Source organism: Typopeltis vanoorti, chromosome 18 (assembly GCF_054136105.1).
Source record: "Typopeltis vanoorti isolate ZY-2024b chromosome 18, IOZ_Tvanoo_1.0, whole genome shotgun sequence".
NCBI lineage: Eukaryota > Metazoa > Arthropoda > Arachnida > Uropygi > Thelyphonidae > Typopeltis > Typopeltis vanoorti.
This window is the reverse complement of record NC_143566.1, coordinates 57,805,854-57,825,931: the sequence shown is the minus strand read 5'-3', so window position 1 is coordinate 57,825,931 and position 20,078 is coordinate 57,805,854. Positions and strand designations below refer to the sequence as shown.

General features: G+C 37.2%; 1 protein-coding gene across 1 annotated transcript in view; it reads left to right on the top strand.

The window, feature by feature from the left end:
- Positions 1 to 9,939, top strand: part of LOC150096698 (cytosolic carboxypeptidase 6) — a 414,915-nt gene extending 404,976 nt beyond the window's left edge. Inside the window, exons 8-9 of the mRNA XM_090408692.1 lie at positions 7,555 to 7,666; positions 9,733 to 9,939. Of these exons, the coding sequence (XP_090264818.1) occupies positions 7,555 to 7,666; positions 9,733 to 9,939 (319 nt within the window). The remainder of the gene's footprint in view (positions 1 to 7,554; positions 7,667 to 9,732) is intronic.
- Positions 9,940 to 20,078: the final 10,139 nt, after the last annotated feature.

Sequence of the window (20,078 nt, the reverse complement as noted above, 5' to 3'; positions counted from 1 at the left end):
ATTTAGGGAAAATAGCTGAGAAAATCATCCTCATCAGACTCCAAGATCATGTCAACCAATTAAATATCATTCCAGAAGAACAATTCGGCTTCCGTCAAAATCACAGCACCACCCATCAAATCCATAGACTGGTAGAATACATCACCACAGGATTCAATTGGAATCAACACACTGGAGCTGTCTTCCTAGACATCTCAAAGGCCTTCGATAAGATCTGGCACCAAGGCCTCCTCTACAAACTTATCATCGCTAACCTTCCACTAAACATGATACACCTGATCAAATCATACCTCTCCAACAGGAGGATGCAAGTCAAAATCAATGAAACAGTCTCAACCCAACGGAAAATCCTCGCTGGAGTTCCTCAAGGATCACTGCTAGTCCCGATCCTGTTCAACATCTATATGGCAGACATCCCTCAAAATCCTCTCACATCCATCATCGCTCTTTATGCAGATGACACGGCTATACTAGCCAGATCTCGTCAACCACTTCTCTTCACCAAAAAACTACAAGACACCATCCTGAATCTAGAAAAATGGTTTAAAGACTGGCGACTACAATTAAACCCCCAGAAAAGTACAACGATAATCTTCACAAGAAGACGAGCATCCCCCAAAGGAGACATCACCCTGTTCAACTCTAAACTTCCTTGGAAAACTGAAGCAAAATACTTTGGAATACTTCTCGATAAGCGATTATGCTTCAACAGCCACATCAAGAGCATATGCACCAAAGCTTCAAACGTTATCGCCCAGCTATACCCCTTGATCAACAGACACAGCAAACTAAGCTCAACCAATAAAATACTACTGTACAAGACAGTGATCCGTCCCACAGTCATATACGCCTCCCCAGCCTGGAGCCATACCTCCAAGACAAACATCCTCAAGCTACAAAGACTACAGAACAAATGCCTGCGAATGATTCTGGACGCCCCGTGGTTCATCAGGAACGCCCAGATCCACCGGGACATAAATATCCCCTACATCTCTCCACTACTACGCTCCCTAGCAGAAAAATTCTTTATGAAGACATCTATCCATCCAAACCAACTGATACAACAAGCCGGAAACTGACGGTAATGACTAACGGGAAACATAAAAGACCGAAAGCCATCCTAACACCCAACGACGAATAACCACTTCTGCCCACTCAGGGCGAGCTAAAATAGCTCACAAATCTCTCCCATCACTGCTCCCGAAACAGACAACAGGGAATATAAAAAGCGTCAAGCTTCACCCTCTGCGCCATATATGTCCTGCGTTTAATCTCGGCGGTGAGACAGAGATAGTCGACCGTGAGATGCGGTGATTAATAATACCTTTGGAGGGTAATGGATGGCAATGCTGTAGCCAAGGAAGTTCTAACTGAGGCTCAGCTATTGCTGTTACCCTCCTGCCATGATCAGAGCTTTAATTTAATAGCTCAATAACACCTTATCCCTACACTGTCCTCTACAGATAACGGGGAAGATGAAAAGCATTCTTGCTTCGCCCCTTTAAGCCAGTCCTTATAAGGACTATAAGGACTAATCTCGGCAAAATTGCTGAGAAGGTAATTCTTATCAGACTTCAAGATTCAGTACTCCGTTTAAATTAAATATCCTGCCTGAGGAGCAGTTTGGCTTCTGATAGTCGCACAGCACATACACAGATTGGTGGAACACATCATCACGGGTTTTAACTGGCATCAATGCACTGGGGCTGTTTTCCTTGACATAGCCAGTGCATTTGACAAGGTTTGGCATTATGGTTTGCTATACAAACTGATATCATCTGGTGTACCAATCGGAATCATTCATCTTATAAAGGCCTACCTCTACGATAGGCGCATGCAAGTCAGGATGTGTGGGGTAGTCTCGACACAAAAACGCATCTTGGCTGGAGTTCCACAAGGATCCTTACTAGTACCAATCCTATTCTCTTTATCTTCAATTAAAGCCCTATACGCTGACGATACAGCGATATTAGCCAGATCTTTAAAGCCTCACCTAGCCATCAAGAAACTGCAAGAAAACCTACTGCTAATCGAACAATATTTCTCCAAATGGCGACTCCAAGTGAATCCTCTGAAGAGCGTAGTCGCCCTATTCTCTAGAAGATCAGTGCTTCCTAAAGAAGATATTCTCCTTTACAACACTAAAATTCCGTGGAAAACTGAGATCAAATATCTTGGTGTAACACTGGACAGAAAATTGACTTTCAGCTCCCATATCAAGACTCTCTGTGCAAACACATCAAAAGCCATAGCCCAGCTCTACCTGCTAATAGACAGAAACAGTAAGCTGAGCACCAGAATCAAACTTCTCATATACAAACTGATGGTTCGTCCAATACTCACCTACGCTTTTGAAGTATGACTCCGGCCTGGAGTCATACTTCAAATTCTAATATTCTCAAATTACAATGTATCCAGAATAAATGTCTCAGAATGATCCTGGGCGCTCCATGGTTCATCCGAACTGTCTAGCTGCATCCCCTGTATTTACACTTTCATGCAGACTATAGCAATCAAATTCTTTTCGAAAGCATCTGTGCACCCTAACAAACTGATCCAACTGGCTGCAGATTATGACGCAATGAATTATTTCAAACATAAAAGACCTAAAGCCATCCTAAAATTCAACACTGAGGACTAATCTCCTAGCCCACTCAGGGCGAGCAATTGGCTCATAAACTTTCTCCACTCACAGTTTCTCTCAAGATAGCCGGGAATATGAAAAGCTTTTGTCATATTCCCGTTCACCCCTTATGTCAGTAAAGTTGATAGTTATAACAAATTGAGAACATGGTAATCGACCGTGAGATGCAGTGATTAACCCTTGGAGGATAATGGATGGCAATGCTGTACCAATGAAGTTTAACTGAGGCTCGACTGTTGCTGTTACCCCCCTTGGGCGATGAGATTCGAGAGTTTTTGAGTTCGCTCTCTTAAGGTTTTTGCCTTAAGGGAGCAATTTGAGTCTCAGGCGAAAGTGTTCTCCGGCACGGCCCGCTGAGGGGCTTTGTCTGTGAATGCTCGGAATATGAGCGGTTCTGCTCGGTGGTGGTGAGTGGAAGGCCATCACTGAGTGGAACCAACGCTGAGATGGATGGTCTTTCGCCCACAATTGAGTGGCCTAGGGATCGTCCGAATTTTTAGAGACGGCTTTACCTTTACATATGGCAATACCCTTGGAGGGTAATGGATGGCAATGCTGTAGCCAACGAAGTTTAAACTGAGGCTCGGCTATTGCTGTTACCCTCTTGCCATGCTCAGAGCTTTAATAGCTCAATAACACCTGAAAAGCATTCTTGCTTCACCCCTTTAAGCCAGTCCTTATAAGGACTGTAATAAATTGATTGCGGCGGTTGGACAGATATCCCACCGCCGCAGTTTGAGGCCCCTAAGAGAACAAGCAACCAATGGCAGGCAACCTATGCGGACGTGGCCCATGTCAAAATGACAACGAAGGAACGGAATCAATCAGCAGCATACTCAAACCTGATAACTGTTATTACTGCCTCACTGGCAATTATGCTACAGGATTTTAGCTGGTCCAATCCTTCACCAGCTGCTAAATAAAGATTCCTATATGAAACACGAACAATTCTCTCAGCATTTATTGATGAACAGGAATAAACTAACTCCAGACTCTTTACAGATTGTGGTGTGGAATGCCAATGGCCTCAAACGCAACATTATGGAGTTTCAAAAGTTCACTCAGAGACTTCAGCCAGACGTTGTTTTGATAAGTAAAACACACCTGATGCCATCGGACAGCCCCAAAAATTAGGGGATATCACCTCTACAGAACTGACAGGCCAAATTACAGAGGTGGTGGCACTGCAATCTTCATTAAAAATTATATCCAACACCATAGAGTGAACAACCATCCAACCACTGACCTCGAGGTTACTGGTGTAGAGGTTCTTACTACCTCGGCTGGCAGACTAAAAATTTATGCAGCATACAACCCACCGCAAAAAAACACTACTGCACACGGATCGGGATGCCATCCTAGATGCTAGAGAGCCCATCATTATTGCTGGGAACTTAAACTCCAAACACCCGGCATGGAATTGTAGAACCACAAACAACAAGACGCATCCTCGCCAACTATACAAGATTCAATTTCGCTGTTGTCGTAGGCCCCACTGAACCTATTCTTCACAGCCCGAATGGCGCTGCTGACATCTTGGGTATAGCCATCCTGCAAAATGGTAAATTTTAATATAATTTAAGAACATGAAACGAACTGTCATCAGATCATGATCCAGTGCTGGAAACGCAACACAACCTGTCTCCCCTTCACACTTATTCGTATCCTGGGAAAAATTAGCAAAAGCACTCCCAGAGTTCTTTGGCCCTGTTCTTCCTATAAGTTCAAAGCAAGAAATTGAAACAGCAGTCAAAATTTTACTCAGCAAATTAATGCAGCCATAACGGCAGCTACCTCTTCACAACTCGCTCCACAACAAATCAGTTACCGGAGGATATTATAAACCTGATCAGAAATAAAAATAAAGCTAGAAAAAGATTTCACAATACTTGCACGCCTCAAGACAAAAGAATCCTTAACAGATTAAACGAAGCCGTGAGAGATGTCCTCAAAGCCCACAGGGATCAGCTGTGGGAGGATAAGTTGGCTTTCTTCTCATCCGCTGATCACTCTATTTGGGGACTCTTAAGGAATCTCATAAACAAAAACAAATCTCGTCTCCCTCTACAGTTGGACCTGGGCCTGTACACAAGGATTTAGAGAAGGCAGAAACCATTGCAAAAAATTTAGAAGGGTAGTGTCGACCTGTTTATGATAACTTAAATTTCAACCACTTGTATAAAATTCATCGTCATGTGAGGCATGTACTAAAACTTTCTGATGCCTGTACCAATCAAATCGTCCCTACTTCACCAGCAGAAATCTACGAGATCATTAAGAATGTTAACAACAAAAAAGCTCACGGTTCAGATGGCATCACCAATAAAGGCATTAAACTACTACCCTGCAGAGCCATTGTGCACCTTACCAACATAATCAATGTGATCATTAGATTCCGATATTTCCTTTCCCCGTGAAAAACTGCTTATATATAACCCCCATTCATAAACCAGGCAAAGACCCACATCTACAGCAAAATTATCGTCCCATTTGCCTGATTTCAAACCTGGGAAAGATTGCCGAAAGGGTCATCCTCACTAGACTCAAATCCACAGTAAATAAGTTGAATATCCTCCCAAATGAACAATTTGGATTCCGTCAACATCACAGCACCACTCAACAGATCCATAGACTAACTGAATATATTACCACAGGCTATAATTGGCATCACCTTAACGAAGATGCCTTTCTGGATATGGCCAGGCTTCGATAAGGTGTGGCATTATGGTCTGCTCCACAAGCTCATCACCTTTCACATCCCGCTAAAAGATGGTACAGTTGATCCAGTCATACCTCAGCAACAGATTTATTCAGGTCATGATAAACGGAATCAACCAAGATATCTACCAGGATATTGGTAGATATCTAGTATCTACCAAGCGCCCCATTCTGGCTGGTGTTCCGCAAGGATCTTTACTGGCCCAATTCTGTTCTCGATATTTATGGCAGATATTCCACACAATCCGATGTCATCTATCTTGGCCCTCTACGCTGAAGACACAGCAATATTAATCAGATCTCTTCGCCCACACCTAGTCACAAAAAACTCCAAGAAAACCTACAAATATTAGAAAAATGGTTTTCCAATTGGAGATTATAAGTAAACCCCTTGAAGAGCATGGCCTTGTTCTTCTCCAGAAGAACAGTATCTCCTACAGGGGACATGTTCCTGTTTAACACCAAAATTCCTTGGAAAACAGAAGTCAGATAATCAGTACTGCTGGACAAAAGACTAACCTTCAACCACCACATCAAGGACTCGTATGCAAAGCATCGAAAGCCATCCCCTAGCTCTATCCCCTAAGAAACAGAAACGGTAAATTACACACCAGAATCAAACTGCCCCTGTAAAATATGATGATTCGTCCTATCATCACATACGCTTCGCCAGCATGAAGCCTTGCCGCTGATACTAATATCCTCAAACTGCAGCGAGTGCAAAAACAATTGCCTTCGTATGATTCTGAACGCCTCATGGTTTATCGGTGTCCCGACTAGATATAAGAGTAGATATAAGGGATGTCGGTGTTCCGATGAAGTCGGGACACCGACATCCCTTATATGTACTCGTTCCTTCAGTTTCTTGCAGCAAAGTATTTCCTAAAAACGTCTACACATCCCAATCTACTGGTGCAACAAGCTACTGACTATGATGAAAAGGATCTGTACAAACACACAAAAGACCTAAAGCCATCCTGATTTCAAGAAATGATCGATAATCCCCTTGCCCTCTCAGGGCGAGCATATTGCCCATAAACTTTTTCCTTCACTGTATCCATTCAGACAGCGGGGAATATGAAAAGCATCTTGCTTCACCCTTGGAGTCAGTAAAGTTGAAGTTGAATGATAAACCAAACCCCGTGTGGTGGCGGGGATAAGAATAGCTCCACTGTAGCCCATGCATGCTGTACGAAGCGATTAAAATGGGTACCCAGGGAGGGTAATGGATGGCAATGGTGTAGCCAATGAAGTTTTAACCGAGGCTCGGCTATTGCTGTTATCCTCCTGCCATGATCAGAGCTTTAATAGCTCAATAACACCTTATTGAGCTATTAAAGCTATGATCGGAGCTTATAGTTCTATGTTACCCATCCATCCATTTTCTTCTACAGATAACGGGGAAGATGAAAAGCATTCTTGCTTCACCCATCTAGCCAAAAAAAAAAAAAAAAAATTAAGGACGATTCGAATACGTTATGAAGTAATCGCAAATGAAGAAGAGTAGTCTTAATTCGTGTTCCATAAATATGGGAAATGATTATGTAATTTAATATTTTAAAAAATATATAAAATACTTGTCGTGCAGTAAAAGAAACTTCACATTGACAAAGTTTTATGATCGTCAGCGTGTACATGCGTATCCACGCGTCTACATACAAAGAATTCCATGCTACAACTGTTCCGCTATCGAGATAAACACCATTTATCACATAATAGTAAATGCCATGTCATAGCATTCTGCCACAGAATGGATCATTTATAATCGAACACTGGGAGACAGAGTCATCCGCTGTGTACGTGGTTCTCAGATAATGAAAACTGCATTGTCTAGGTTTAATAGTAAACAAAACAAAAACCTTTTAAAAGGCGAAAAGTACAATTAAATCTCAAACTCATCATTAACTATTCGAGTGAAGTATAAAGCAGAGAGTAACAGAAAACATAAAATTAGAAAAATTAGTTATTTTATTTATTTTATCTTGAAATCAAAAATATTTATTACATATAAAGCTTAAAAGAGAAGTTTAATGATTAATTTTATATATATTAATTAAACATATCTAACACCTTTTATTTCAAATTATCTTTCTACTTGAAAAATAATTGGTTAAAGATATGAGTGAGTAAATTACTTTGCATTATTTTTAGTCAAGATATCTTTGACATACAGTTAAATATTCATCTTGCAGGACATCTGTACTTGGACAAGATTTAAATCGATGTTGGCAAGAGCCTTCACCTTATGCTCATCCTACTTTAGCGGCTGTAAAAACCTTAATGGAACAGATGTTGCTAAATAAGGTACGATTAAATGTTTCATTTTATTGTTTATTATACACATATATTGCTATTGACAAAAAATTCAATACTAAAATAAGTTTTCTTTGAAATATAGTTTGAATTTGCTTTCTTCTGTTACATATATATATATCTATAAGTAAAGTACTAACTAATGGCATGGTTATTTAAATTTTGCTCATAGCTGCTCTTATAATATACAGTTTTAAATTAATTAATAATGTTAACTTATTCAAATAATTTTAATAAATACATTGTCGATAGTTTATCATATACTCTTGTAATCTTTGGAATGAAAGTGACAAGGATTTTATTTTATTTTTTAAGTTAAATTTAGAGATACCTAAAGACACGAAACAAGTCTATTACTGGTAACCGTGTTCCAAGTCTCGTTTTGAGTGAAAAAAATCTTTCGCCTTCATCTGAGACTAGCTAATTCAGCGTTTTGTGTAAATTAAAAAAAAAAAAAAAATTAATTAAGATATTTATTAGATTTTTTGTTCCTGATGAATTTTGACTGAACATTTTTTTCCACATATTACGTTTAGTATTACATATGCCGCTTAATACAAACAAATCAAATGTATATTAACCTTAAGGGAGATAGGGAAGAAATCAGTGAAAAATCTTAGTTACTTAAAGGAAAAAAAAGGCAACAATTTACGATAACTAAATTCGAATAAATATGTAATAATTCATAACTGAAATAATGAAAGAAAAAAATTGTTTCCCTGAAATCTTTTTCCTAACTCTCTAAGAGATCAAGGTTGGTTGGTTGGTTGATATTTAGATTACAGGAAAGCAACCGCTGAGGAAATTGTAATTCTTTGTGTAAACTTCTTGTGTTCTCGGTCAGATTTTGCATGAATAATAAAAAAAATATATCTTTCCACTTCTATATGAAAATGGCTAACTCACCTTTGGAATTTTCAGGTCTTGCCAAAGACGTCATCACCATGGATTATTTCCGGGATATGTCAGACTTAGTAGCTGAGAAACACTAGCATAAGTTGCATTAAACTTGACCTATATTTAATATGGAAATTAGTATCATCGTTAAAGAGCTATCCGAATATTGGGCAAAACTGTTAATTCTGCCACAGATAATTCCGATAACAAGAATTTACCGAACCAAATAAACGCATTTTACATGACTGGAATTGTCTGAGATGAAATCGGCGAACAGATAAATGGGAAGCTATAAGAGAGAACATCGATTCAACGATCGCTTTTTATCTCTTTCCATACTCTTCGCCCAACATCGTAAGAAAGTAGAGCAACATAGACAGACAGACAGAGCTTCAAATTCCCAAGAAGGGGTAGGGAAAGGAACCCTTTTCATTTCGCATGTTACATGGTAACCATTCCTCTTTCTCGAAGTGTAATTTATATCCCAAAAGAACGCTTTGGAACGAATCATTGCAATGGAAGAAATAAATTACCGGCCCCATCGCATACTTCACCTCCCAAGGTGACTGAGATTATCGTATTTTCTGCTTGGAAGACCCAAACGCCTCCAACTTTAAGGAGCGTTCGCGAGTCAAGACAATAAGAGTAATAGCATGATTCATTTCTTGCCTTTCTTCTTTATTTTTAAATTTATCTAACCTTGGAACATGTCGAGGTTTGGCGGTAATAAGCGCTCATGGGGGGTAACGAAGAGTTCTGACGTCAGACAAAACCGAAGGGTGAACCGGTAGTTATCCATTTTGGTAAAGATTCAATAAAAATCATCCTTAAGGCACAAATAATAGCTTAGACGTCTTAGATTTTTCTCGGTTCTTGATACTGCTGACGGTATTTGCAATTAATTCTCCTGCTTCTATGTTAAGATGGTGGTCGTTCTGCAACTTTATCTCTGTAGAGGAGCAAAAAAAGGAATGTCCAATTGATGACAATGAGAGTTCTATTTTGTATTCGTAACTTTCTTGAGATAAGATAACTTTCTTTTAAGAAGCAAGCTTCTTAAAATAATCCACTTTATTTGGATTGTTTAGTGGGTCAAGTTTTGGTGTCTCCTATATCGGAAAATAATAATAATTAGCCTAATTATTCCACTTTTTTTCTAGGACGAAGAAGTGGACATGTGCATCGATATTCATGCTCATACTTCGCTACTCGGTACCTTTGTTTATGGTAATACATTCGAGGATGTCTATCGTTTCCAGCGACATACCTTATTCCCAAAACATCTCAGTAACTGTGCCGATGACTTTTCACTACAAAATGCAGCGTATAACAGAGATCCAGGAAAATCGGGAGCATCGAGAAGGTAAGAATTTGATATTTGAGATAAAATAGTCTAAAATTGAGGGGTAAAAAGTAAAATATTATTAGCATGTGTAATGATGGTTCTTGCATATGTGAATTGTCATTTTTCAAAGGATGGGAAGAGGAACATTATTCTATTCCATGAAGGGAGGGGGCTGAAAAGTTCTGATAAACACCTAGAACAAAAATGATATTAAAGCAACTGATATAATCCCAAGAAAGAACATATCTTAAAACCTTTTAATCCCCATGTTTCATCAAATGGTAATAATTTGTTCTTTTTCTTTTCGGTTATATAAAGAGGACATGTCAGAGGTCATTTTTGTTCTAGGTGTTTATCAGAACTTTCCTTCCATAAATCCTTGAGTACAGCGGGAATTCTACTTGTATCTTTGCTATTAGTGAGTGTTTATATTTAATGGACAATCTGTATAATAATTTTCGTATATTTCGGTATTCTGTGAAGAGCTTCTTGTGGTAAAACGTGCTGCAATTAATAGTATTAAATGCCTTGATATGTGACGTGATATCCTAGAATCCTAACCGGGGGGGGGGTCACTTTCTGTAGGAGTCCAACGCCCAAGTCGAGGCCTGAAATGTCTCGAAAAAAGGATCCATTTCTGTTTTTAGTGCAAGGCTTCCTGATTACGCAACCATTAGCCCACCGAGGTAATAATGTACAATAGGTTTACAACTTTTCGTAAGTGAAATGCACCTAAAATATCATCTCATCTTCCTTTTCCCCCTCTATTATTACCTTACGGTGTCGAGGGTTAGTTAATCATCGGACCTCAGACCATTCGCAGGATAAGGTGGTCAACCCTACGCCCCAGTGTAGCCTATGTCCTGTAGTGTTGAGTTCTCAAGACCGGTTTGCCTGCTTTGCTGGATGAAAAACCCCAGGATAAACTGGGGAAAAAACCCTGCTGTCCACGCCCAAGACCGGCTAACTTGACTATGGCTGAGGAAGATCCTTCAGCTCCTCACGTCGTCGACGGGAATCGAACCTAGGACACTCCTTCCCCCAGGCATATGGTTGCGAAGCGCAAAGCCACTAGGCCAACCGCGCGGACGCACCTAATAAAATAATAAAATAAAAATAATTGAATTAACAGTTTGATAATAATTTCCATGGTTGCATGCGTTCTAACTCGTAATATTTCACAATAGGGAAAGAGAACGCAAATGGCTTGCATTTGGAAGTTAGCAACTAATATATTTATATTAAGTTAAAATGTTTAGCTTCAGTCAATAATTTTTCATTTATGAAGGAATCATTTATTTTTAATCGCAAATGATTATTTTTCCTATGAAAATAAACGAACTTTCACATTTTTTTAATTATTCCAAATGCGTTGTATCTATATCATTATGTAGTTATTTTGGAAATATAAATTTACTATCGGGATGGTGTACTCTGAATAAATGAAACGTTAGAAATATCGCTAACATTTCTTTGTGAATATAGCTTACCAATGACGTCATCTTCGTGTAACTAAAACATCTAAAACAAATGTATAGCTAATGCGAAGACGGTTTTGTATTACTCTTTGATTTCGAAGATCATGAAATATTTCATTGGAGTTTTCTACCAAAAATTCCTTCCGGCTTTCAAATTTTATTATAAACATAACCACCACCTCCGTTCCAAACAATCACTGTAATTATTCTTTAGTTTAAGGATATTCGCGTTTGACTCGAACATGACATCTCCCAGGCACGTCTCTACGGCTGGTGGTTAGATAGGCTTAACGAGTCTTGGCCTCCATCTTGTATAAAGTTTGCAACGGATTCATTCTCATATATCCTATATCCGTCAAAGCATAGGCAAACAGCAGAGGGAGAAGTGTTGTAGGGCACACTTAAGGACTTTAATCGACTCCTTTTACAACAACGAATGGGCTAATTGCCTCCAAAGAACGTAGAATATTTTAGCGTGGAGCTAGGGAATTATGTAACTCATTCATCCTTCTTGGCAATTATGACCAGCTTTTGATTTCCCGCAGGTAAAAGTTTCTTTTAGAGCGGGAGACTGGCGTAGTTGGAATAATTTAAGGACGCGGTGGCCTCCAAGTGAAACTACAGCTCTTTAATTACACCTTCGTAAGACGATAACAATCGATGTCAGCATGGGAAATGATTTTTCTATGCCTGCTGGCGACGAAAAGGAGAACGACGACTAAGCAACGTCTCCCAATGCTTAAGCAGTGGAATATCGGCGACATCTGAAATTGTCAGAGCGAGTTTGAAATTTCCACTTTCTCTAGATCAGAGTGATAATTATTGAAATTAATACTGTTATTGTGAGTATAGACTAAATCGAGAGATTAATAAGCTCTTCGTTTATTTAAATTCCTATGTCGAATGAAATGAATAGTGTAATGGAGAAATATGAACCTATATTTTTAATTTCAATCTGTTTTAAAAAATTTGATAAAGTGAAAGGAAGGGAACATATATCGTAGTTTCACACCAAATTTTACAATATAATTTATTTTTTTTAAATAAATATAATGTAACTTAAATTATATTAGAGATAGTTCTATTATAGTTTTAAAATATTTGAAATATTTTAAAATATTTTAAATATATGTTACAAACCTTTAAATTTTCTATATCACAATATTACAATAAAATCAAAAGGGAAAAATTTTGAACTTAGAATTTTGTAATCAATCGACTGTGAGATGCGGTGATTGAGATTGATTTATTCAATTCAATACCCTTGGAGGGTAATGGATGGCAATGCTGTAGCTAATGAGTTTTAACTGAGGCTTGGCTATTGCTGTTACCCTCCTGCCGTGATCAGAGCTTTAATTGCTCAATACCACCTTATCCCTACACTGTCCTCTACAGATAACGGGGAATATGAAAAGCATTCTTGCTTCGCCCCTTTAAGCCAGTCCTTATAAGGATTTTGAACTTAGGACGAGGATGTGGTGATTGATTCATTCAATCCAATACCCTTGGAGGGTAATGGATGGCAGTGCTGTAGTCAATGAAGTTCTAACTGAGGCTCGGCTATTGCTGTTACCCTCCTGCAATGATCAGAGCTTTAATTGCGCAATAACACCTTATCCACACACTGTCCTCTACAGATAACGGGGAAGATGAAAAGCATTCTTGCTTCGCCCCTTTAAGCCAGTCCTTATAAGGATATAAGGATTTTGAACTTAATGTATAAATGTAGTGTTGCGTTATCAGAAAACCTTTTTTTTTTGTGTGTATAACGATACCCGTGTAGATCAGCGTTATACATAAATGAATTTCTTAAACAATTAATTGAAGATCAGAACAGATTGTACATGGCATCAAGACAAATGCATATTAAAATGAATATATTTTGGAGAAAGACCAAAATCTAGCTGGATCGATGGAGTTAGAAAAACCTTTAAAACGACCAGATTTTAAGATCTGATAATATTGGAGACTTCACAAATAATAGATCAATTTGAAAGAAAATTGTCAGTAGGGAGTTACTTAATGATTATATAAACTAAACAGAACTGTAACGAGCTTTGTTTGCTCCAGAGGCAAGAGGCGTCCTCCCAACGAACGGCCGGAAAATGAGTTTCAAACAGAGCTGCGATTGACTTTTGTGTTAAACTTGGTAAAAGTTTTACCGAAACGCATCAAATGCTTCAAAAAGCATACGGTGATGAATGCATGAGGACGACGAAAAGCTGGACTAAGCGAAGTTAACATCCAAAAAGTGCGTGATTTCATCAAAGAAAACCCGAAATCGTCCGTGATATTGATTGAAGATGAACTGGGGATTCCAAAATCAACTGTGCACAACATTTTGACCGAGAGTTTGGGCCTTCGCAAATTGAATTCGCGATTTGTTCCCCACAAGTTGACCGACGACCAAAACATGTATCGAATTGAACACTGCAAGGACCTCATTAAAACCGTTCTTAAGGACTCAAACTTCCTTGAAACCATCGTTACTGGTGACGAAACGTGGTGTTTCGAGTATGAACCCGAAACAGAGTGCTGAGTGGAGACCACCAGAAGAGGGGCATCCGGAAAAAAAAAAAAAAAAAATCACTTGGAGAAGTCAAAAGTAAAGACAATGCTGATTTGCTTCTACGATTCCGCCTGGCCAATCGGTCAATGGTGAGTTTTATCTCGAAGTTTTGAAGCGATTGATAGCGAGAATTCATCGATTACGGCATGAATATTGTGACGACCGACCGTTCGTCAAAACACACACACTGTCACTCTTGGCACTATAACTCAGCTTCTAATGAAACAAATGTCATAAACAGTTGACACAACACTAATGAAGGTTGCCGCTTTCGACAACAAAAAGATACAACAGGTGGCGCCACTAGTTTCTTCTATTTTCGGTTTCTTTTTGGACAGAGGGTGTAGTTTCATAGATATTTCCTAGAGAGAGAGGAAAATAGGGCGCACTGGTTGGCGTGAAACGATGTAATACGTATATTATAAGTACTGTATATTATGGTACTATATTTTGCTTTTTCGTTTTATTTACTTTAATATAATAACAAAAATTATAAAACTTGGGTTTTTCTACCCCCCCCCTCATATTATGCGCCAGAGCCAATGCCTCACTTTGAAGATGGTGATCATGTGTATGCCAAACGGGTCTACTTTATACATCAAAAGGAATGAATTATTAATAATATAAAGGAAATTTAAATAACTTCAATGAAAGCAAAACAGAAATAAAAAGTAATGCGAAAATCGACTTTGCACCCAATATTAAATTATAATTTCTAAAGTTCCTCGACCTCTCAGAAAAAACGCGTGCGATTCTCACCGGTTGCTACTCGCCTTGTATTGCTTGCCGGGATTTCGCAATAGAATATAAATTCCAATGATTTGCCTGATCATTCTAATGTTGCAATTGGATTATTTCAAAACCATCTGTATAAACTCTGACTGCCTGAAGAATTACTAAACACCTTTCTTACGATATGTCGTTCTCGGCAAAGATCGACCTTACATTCGGAGATTTATAGTTTGAACACCATATTTATTCATCAATATCATGGTTCTCTACTAGCATAACTGAAAATAAATTCTTTTTATGAAAAAAAAAAAATTATATTCAGAAAGGTCGAAAATCTCGCATTTTCTTAGAATTCTACTTAAAACGTTTAATTATTTCTTAACTCTAAATTACAAGCGAGTTATTTGTAACATTTACTGCATTTTCTGTGGTTTATATTTAGTTTAAAAGCCATTAGATTCGGTGAAGTTTGCAAAATATCATTAACGTTGCTTATTTTTCTTTATTAATTGTATTATTATTCATGAGGGAAATGTAAACTTACTCTGTCGAGTATAAATGAAAAGAGGGGCCATTTCCGCAACATTACGCTTTTGTATTCATAACAAAATATACGATGAATAGCCCCTGGAGATGCTGCTTAGTGTACCTACTGAGCTGGAACCACTACAGAAGAATGGCATGGATAGGAGAAATAATCGTTAATATGGTGAGTAATTCTCTCTATTGTATTCAGGAACTCTTGATGTTGCATTTCGGGAATAGCGGTCGTCATTTCCTCTCAATCAATATTGTACTTCCTATGGAGCAGTCGCAGTAGGGTTAACACTAACCTCATATTGCATAACTTTTGTTAAGTGTAATTCAACGAATTTTTTTTTTTTTTGGTTAAGACGTTGAAAATAATCCCGCATAAAAACAGTTTTTTAAAGATATTTTAAAGTACTTAAGCATAAACAAACAAACAAAAAAATAATAATTTACCCTTTGCAGCGTGAATGAATACTCCGAAAAATGTTTCAATTATTTTTTTGTATTAAATAAAACATTAAGTTATTCTTATTATTAAAAGAATTATTCATTGCATTTTTATATCCATAATTATAATTTTGTTCCTCTTTCCAACTCCAACCACGGCCATTCAGACTACAAACATTCTCACATCGTACTAAACACCAAACAAATTAGTGATGTAAATCTCTAGTCATACATGGTAATAACTTTCAAAAAAAGAAAGCACAAAATTGCACGGTGTATTCATTCCCTGGTCGTCATCGCATAAAAATACAAAATGCTTTTCATTTTTAGCTGGCAAAAGCTATTTAAATAAAGGCGAACTAGAAATGAAAATTAAATTTTAATTACATATTTATGAAATTCATTTCCTGAAGGAAATCTACGAGATCACGAGAGGGCGCGCCAAGCTTTGCACGTTCATCGTTCCCAGTGAGACACGTAAATGTGTGTGTTATTCGAGTCGGTTAGATAACTTGCTCCATGAAAGCGTAAATTTCCTATGAGCGTATTGCATGTTTATGTCCCATTGCGCAGATCTGATGGGACACTTTTAGCCTTCAGTTGTAGACCTGCTACTTCAATTTGATTTCTCTCCTGGCTTTTTCGCGCTTCGTTAAAGATCAGCGAGAGATGTGGACGATATATGTTTATTATTCTAACAGGCATTTTACCTCCTTGACTGGGCTCTGCAGCGAGAGAAAAGATATATTGAAAGGCTTATCGAGTTGTTTGGTTTGCGGCCAACGTTTGCGTTTTATAAAATATCACCCAGGGATCTGCAAAACGGATACACTAAAAATATATTACATTGAGTTAAAGCAATTCGTAAGAACCATAAAAATATAGTGTACAGTCATACAGAAATGGAAACCATAAGCATAGGAAATGAAAAATTCCATGTATATACACACGCGTAGTGTTTAAAATTTCCGTTTGCTTTCAATATACTATGTCAAATTTATGACGGTAAAATATAATAGAGTTCTGGGTATCAGTATCAGAAGTTGTTGGCATGCCCAGCTATCATGCAGCTCTTAACAATGAATGTCCGTATCTAAGATGTCCGCGCCTTCCAAAGGATATGAATGGCGAACTCTTTTTTTTCCCTTCTCCCCCCCCCCCCCGACCTTTACAAAACTGCAAGGAACTAACAAAAGATATGGGAGCATTTCGGAAATAGATTGCTGTTTAGATATGTTGGACTGAATTACAGGTTTTCGGCATCCCCCCCCCCCCCGCCTGTCATCTATATACAATGTCTTACAGACACGTCTCTCGAATATTTTATTTGTCGAAAAATGCTATTTTTCAGTTTTTACTTTTTTTTTTTTTTTAAAACAATAGATGTGAGAAAAGGCTTAAAAAATCGAATAATTTTTTTTTTTTTTTTTATTATTCGTGATGCTTATCACTATTCAAGTGACAATGCATTTTCTGTCTTGCTTACCATTCTTGCATCGAATAAAAAAGTAACTTTCGAATTTGAGTAAGATAAACTGCTATAACGTGCTTGAAATAGGTCCAAGGTGCTTTGAGATGGTCATAAAATTTTAAGCTATTTGGCGAAAATATTTGGTCAGAATCTTATAAGGTTTTCACACTATTTAGTTTCAACATTGATTTTTTTGGGGGAAATAAAAAAATGGATTATTCTTGATAATTTTTTCACAGTAAATAATGATAATGCCATTATTATTAACTAACAACAAAAAATTACTTTTTAAAACCAAATAAACAGCTAAGAAAAAAAAAATTATTTAAATTAAAAACATTTTATTATTCGGATATAAGTAGTATATATATAAATAGTTGTAATTTGAATGATAGTTTAACCACGTGTAGTGGCCGGGATAAGAATAGCGACACTGTAGCCCATGCATGTCGTACGAGATGACTAAAATGGATATCCAGAGAGGGTAATGGATGGCAATGCCGTAGCCAATGAAGTTTTAACTGAAGCTTGGCTATTGCTGTTACCCTCCTACCATGATCAGAGCTTCATATAGCTCAATAATAATACCCCATTCATAGATTTTCTCAATCAGATGACGGGATAAAGAGTCAAGGACTCAGTCCATCTACACAATTTTTTTAATGATAGTTTAGATTGTGTATGGATTAATATATAATTCAATTTAAATAATTATGCAGATTCTTGGAAGTTTTATTTTCTAGATCTAGATGTATTTAAATAAATAAGAAATGTAATTTGGCAATTGTCTGCCAGTGGTTGACTACCGAGAGGTCGTTAGTTTCCACACTATGACCAAAATAATTCGATTCTTCCACCGTGAAAGTAATTTTAATGACAGTTTGCTTCTAGAAATAATTCTAACTGTATGCAGTTTATTATTCGAGTTTAAAAAAATGAATAAAATTAATAAAACGGACTTAATTATTTCTCAAGGTCATCCTATTATCTTAATAGGATTTAATACTAGCATTAAATAGTGCTGTTTTTTTTTTTAACCAAGTCCGAAACAGACGCTGAGAGAATTTAAAAGGAATTTTTATCACATAAAAAAAACTTCTTACGTAAGAGCGCTAAGCGTCGCGGTATTCAAACTAATTCAACTAAATGGCAGAAGACTATGACACCATGACGCGCAACTTAGTGAGGCCTAAATGTAAACGATTAAGAGCGTCAAGTAAATGAAGCATGTCATATAAGTACATACTTAGTCTTAAAAACCTCATGTGCATAAAGAGAACAGTGGCGACTGACTGTTTAAACTGAACTTATTTTGATTATCTTGGGCTGACATTTTTTTTTTTTTTTTTTTAATGTTATTATGAACTTAAACATACACTATTTAGTTTCACCATTGATTTTTTTGGCAAAACAAAAAACGGATTACTCTCGATAGTTTTTTCACGGTAAATAATAATAATTCTCTTATTATTAACTAACAAAAACTTATTTTTTTAAAATACAAAATTTAAACAAATAAGAAAAAAATAGCTATTTAAATTAAAACCCTTTTATTATTTAGATATAAGTAGTATTTGAAATGGTGATTGGTCAATGCTGTAGCCGAATCCAACAATACCCTTGGAGGGTAATGGATGGCAATGCTGTAGCCAATGAAGTTCTGACTGAGGCTCGGCTATTGCTGTTACCCTCCTGCCATGATCAGAGCTTTAATAGCTCAATAACACCTTATCCCTACACTGTCCTCTACAGATAACGGGGAAGATGAAAAGCATTCTTGCTTCGCCCCTTTAAACCAGTCCTTATAAGGATATAAGGATGCTGTAGCCAAGGAAGTTCTAACGCAGGCTCGGCTGTTGCTGTTACCCTCTTGCCATGATCAGAGCTTTAATTTAATAGCTCAATAACACCTTATCCCTACACTGTTCTCTACAGATAACGGGGAATATGAAAAGCATTCTTGCTTCGCCCCTTTAAGCCAGTCCTTATAAGGACTAATGGTGATTTAGATTGTATATAAATCAATATCTGGTTCCATGTCCAAATATCCATATAAATAAATTATGCCCATCCTTGCAAATTTTATTTTCTAGATCTAGATGTATTTAAATAAATCATAGATACTTTGGCAATTGTATGGCAGAGGTTAGATTTTATGACTACCGAGAAGTCGTTAGTTTCCACACTACTGCATTGTAATGGTTATGTGGGACTCACTAGTCTAATAAATCACCCAAAAGGAATTTTAGCCATTTCTTTTTACTTTCCAATCAGGCAAAGTGGAACAGTTATCCATAGAATAACTGAAAGCTACGTTCCTGCGAGAATTCAAGACGGTGACATTTGTGTACGTTTAATATAATTAGGGCTTTACATTGTCAACGATTAGCTGCTGTGTGAACAAACGGCTCGTAAGCTTGATGTCGCATCAAACTTCGGTTAAATGATATTCCGACACATTAGCTCTGTTGACGTTGACATGTTGCTCAAAGCATAATAACACCGACCCGTCTATCACGTTCCACATTTGGCCACCAGGGAGAGTAATCCTTATTCTCAACCAGAAATAATTCATGGATGAGATGCGTGAGTTAAAACACTAAATATATTAAGCAATATTCTATTCAAGATAATCTTAGCATTTTATTGTAAGGTTTTGGTTTTAAATTTCTATAGAATTAAGCTATACTATTTTATTTCTCCTATAAGAGATAATATCTAAATTATCTGTCATTTTAGCTAATTTATTTTTGTAGAATTCAAAGACACCATTTTGTTTCTTATATAAGACATAATAATCTGCAAATTACAGGGAATGCAGGACTTATTTTCATTCATAAAGTTTAGTGAAGTATATACTGATTATTATCGATCACGCCCTGATTCGTTATGTTCTGTGAGGTTTTAAAATATAAATTTGCATGGTTAAAAAA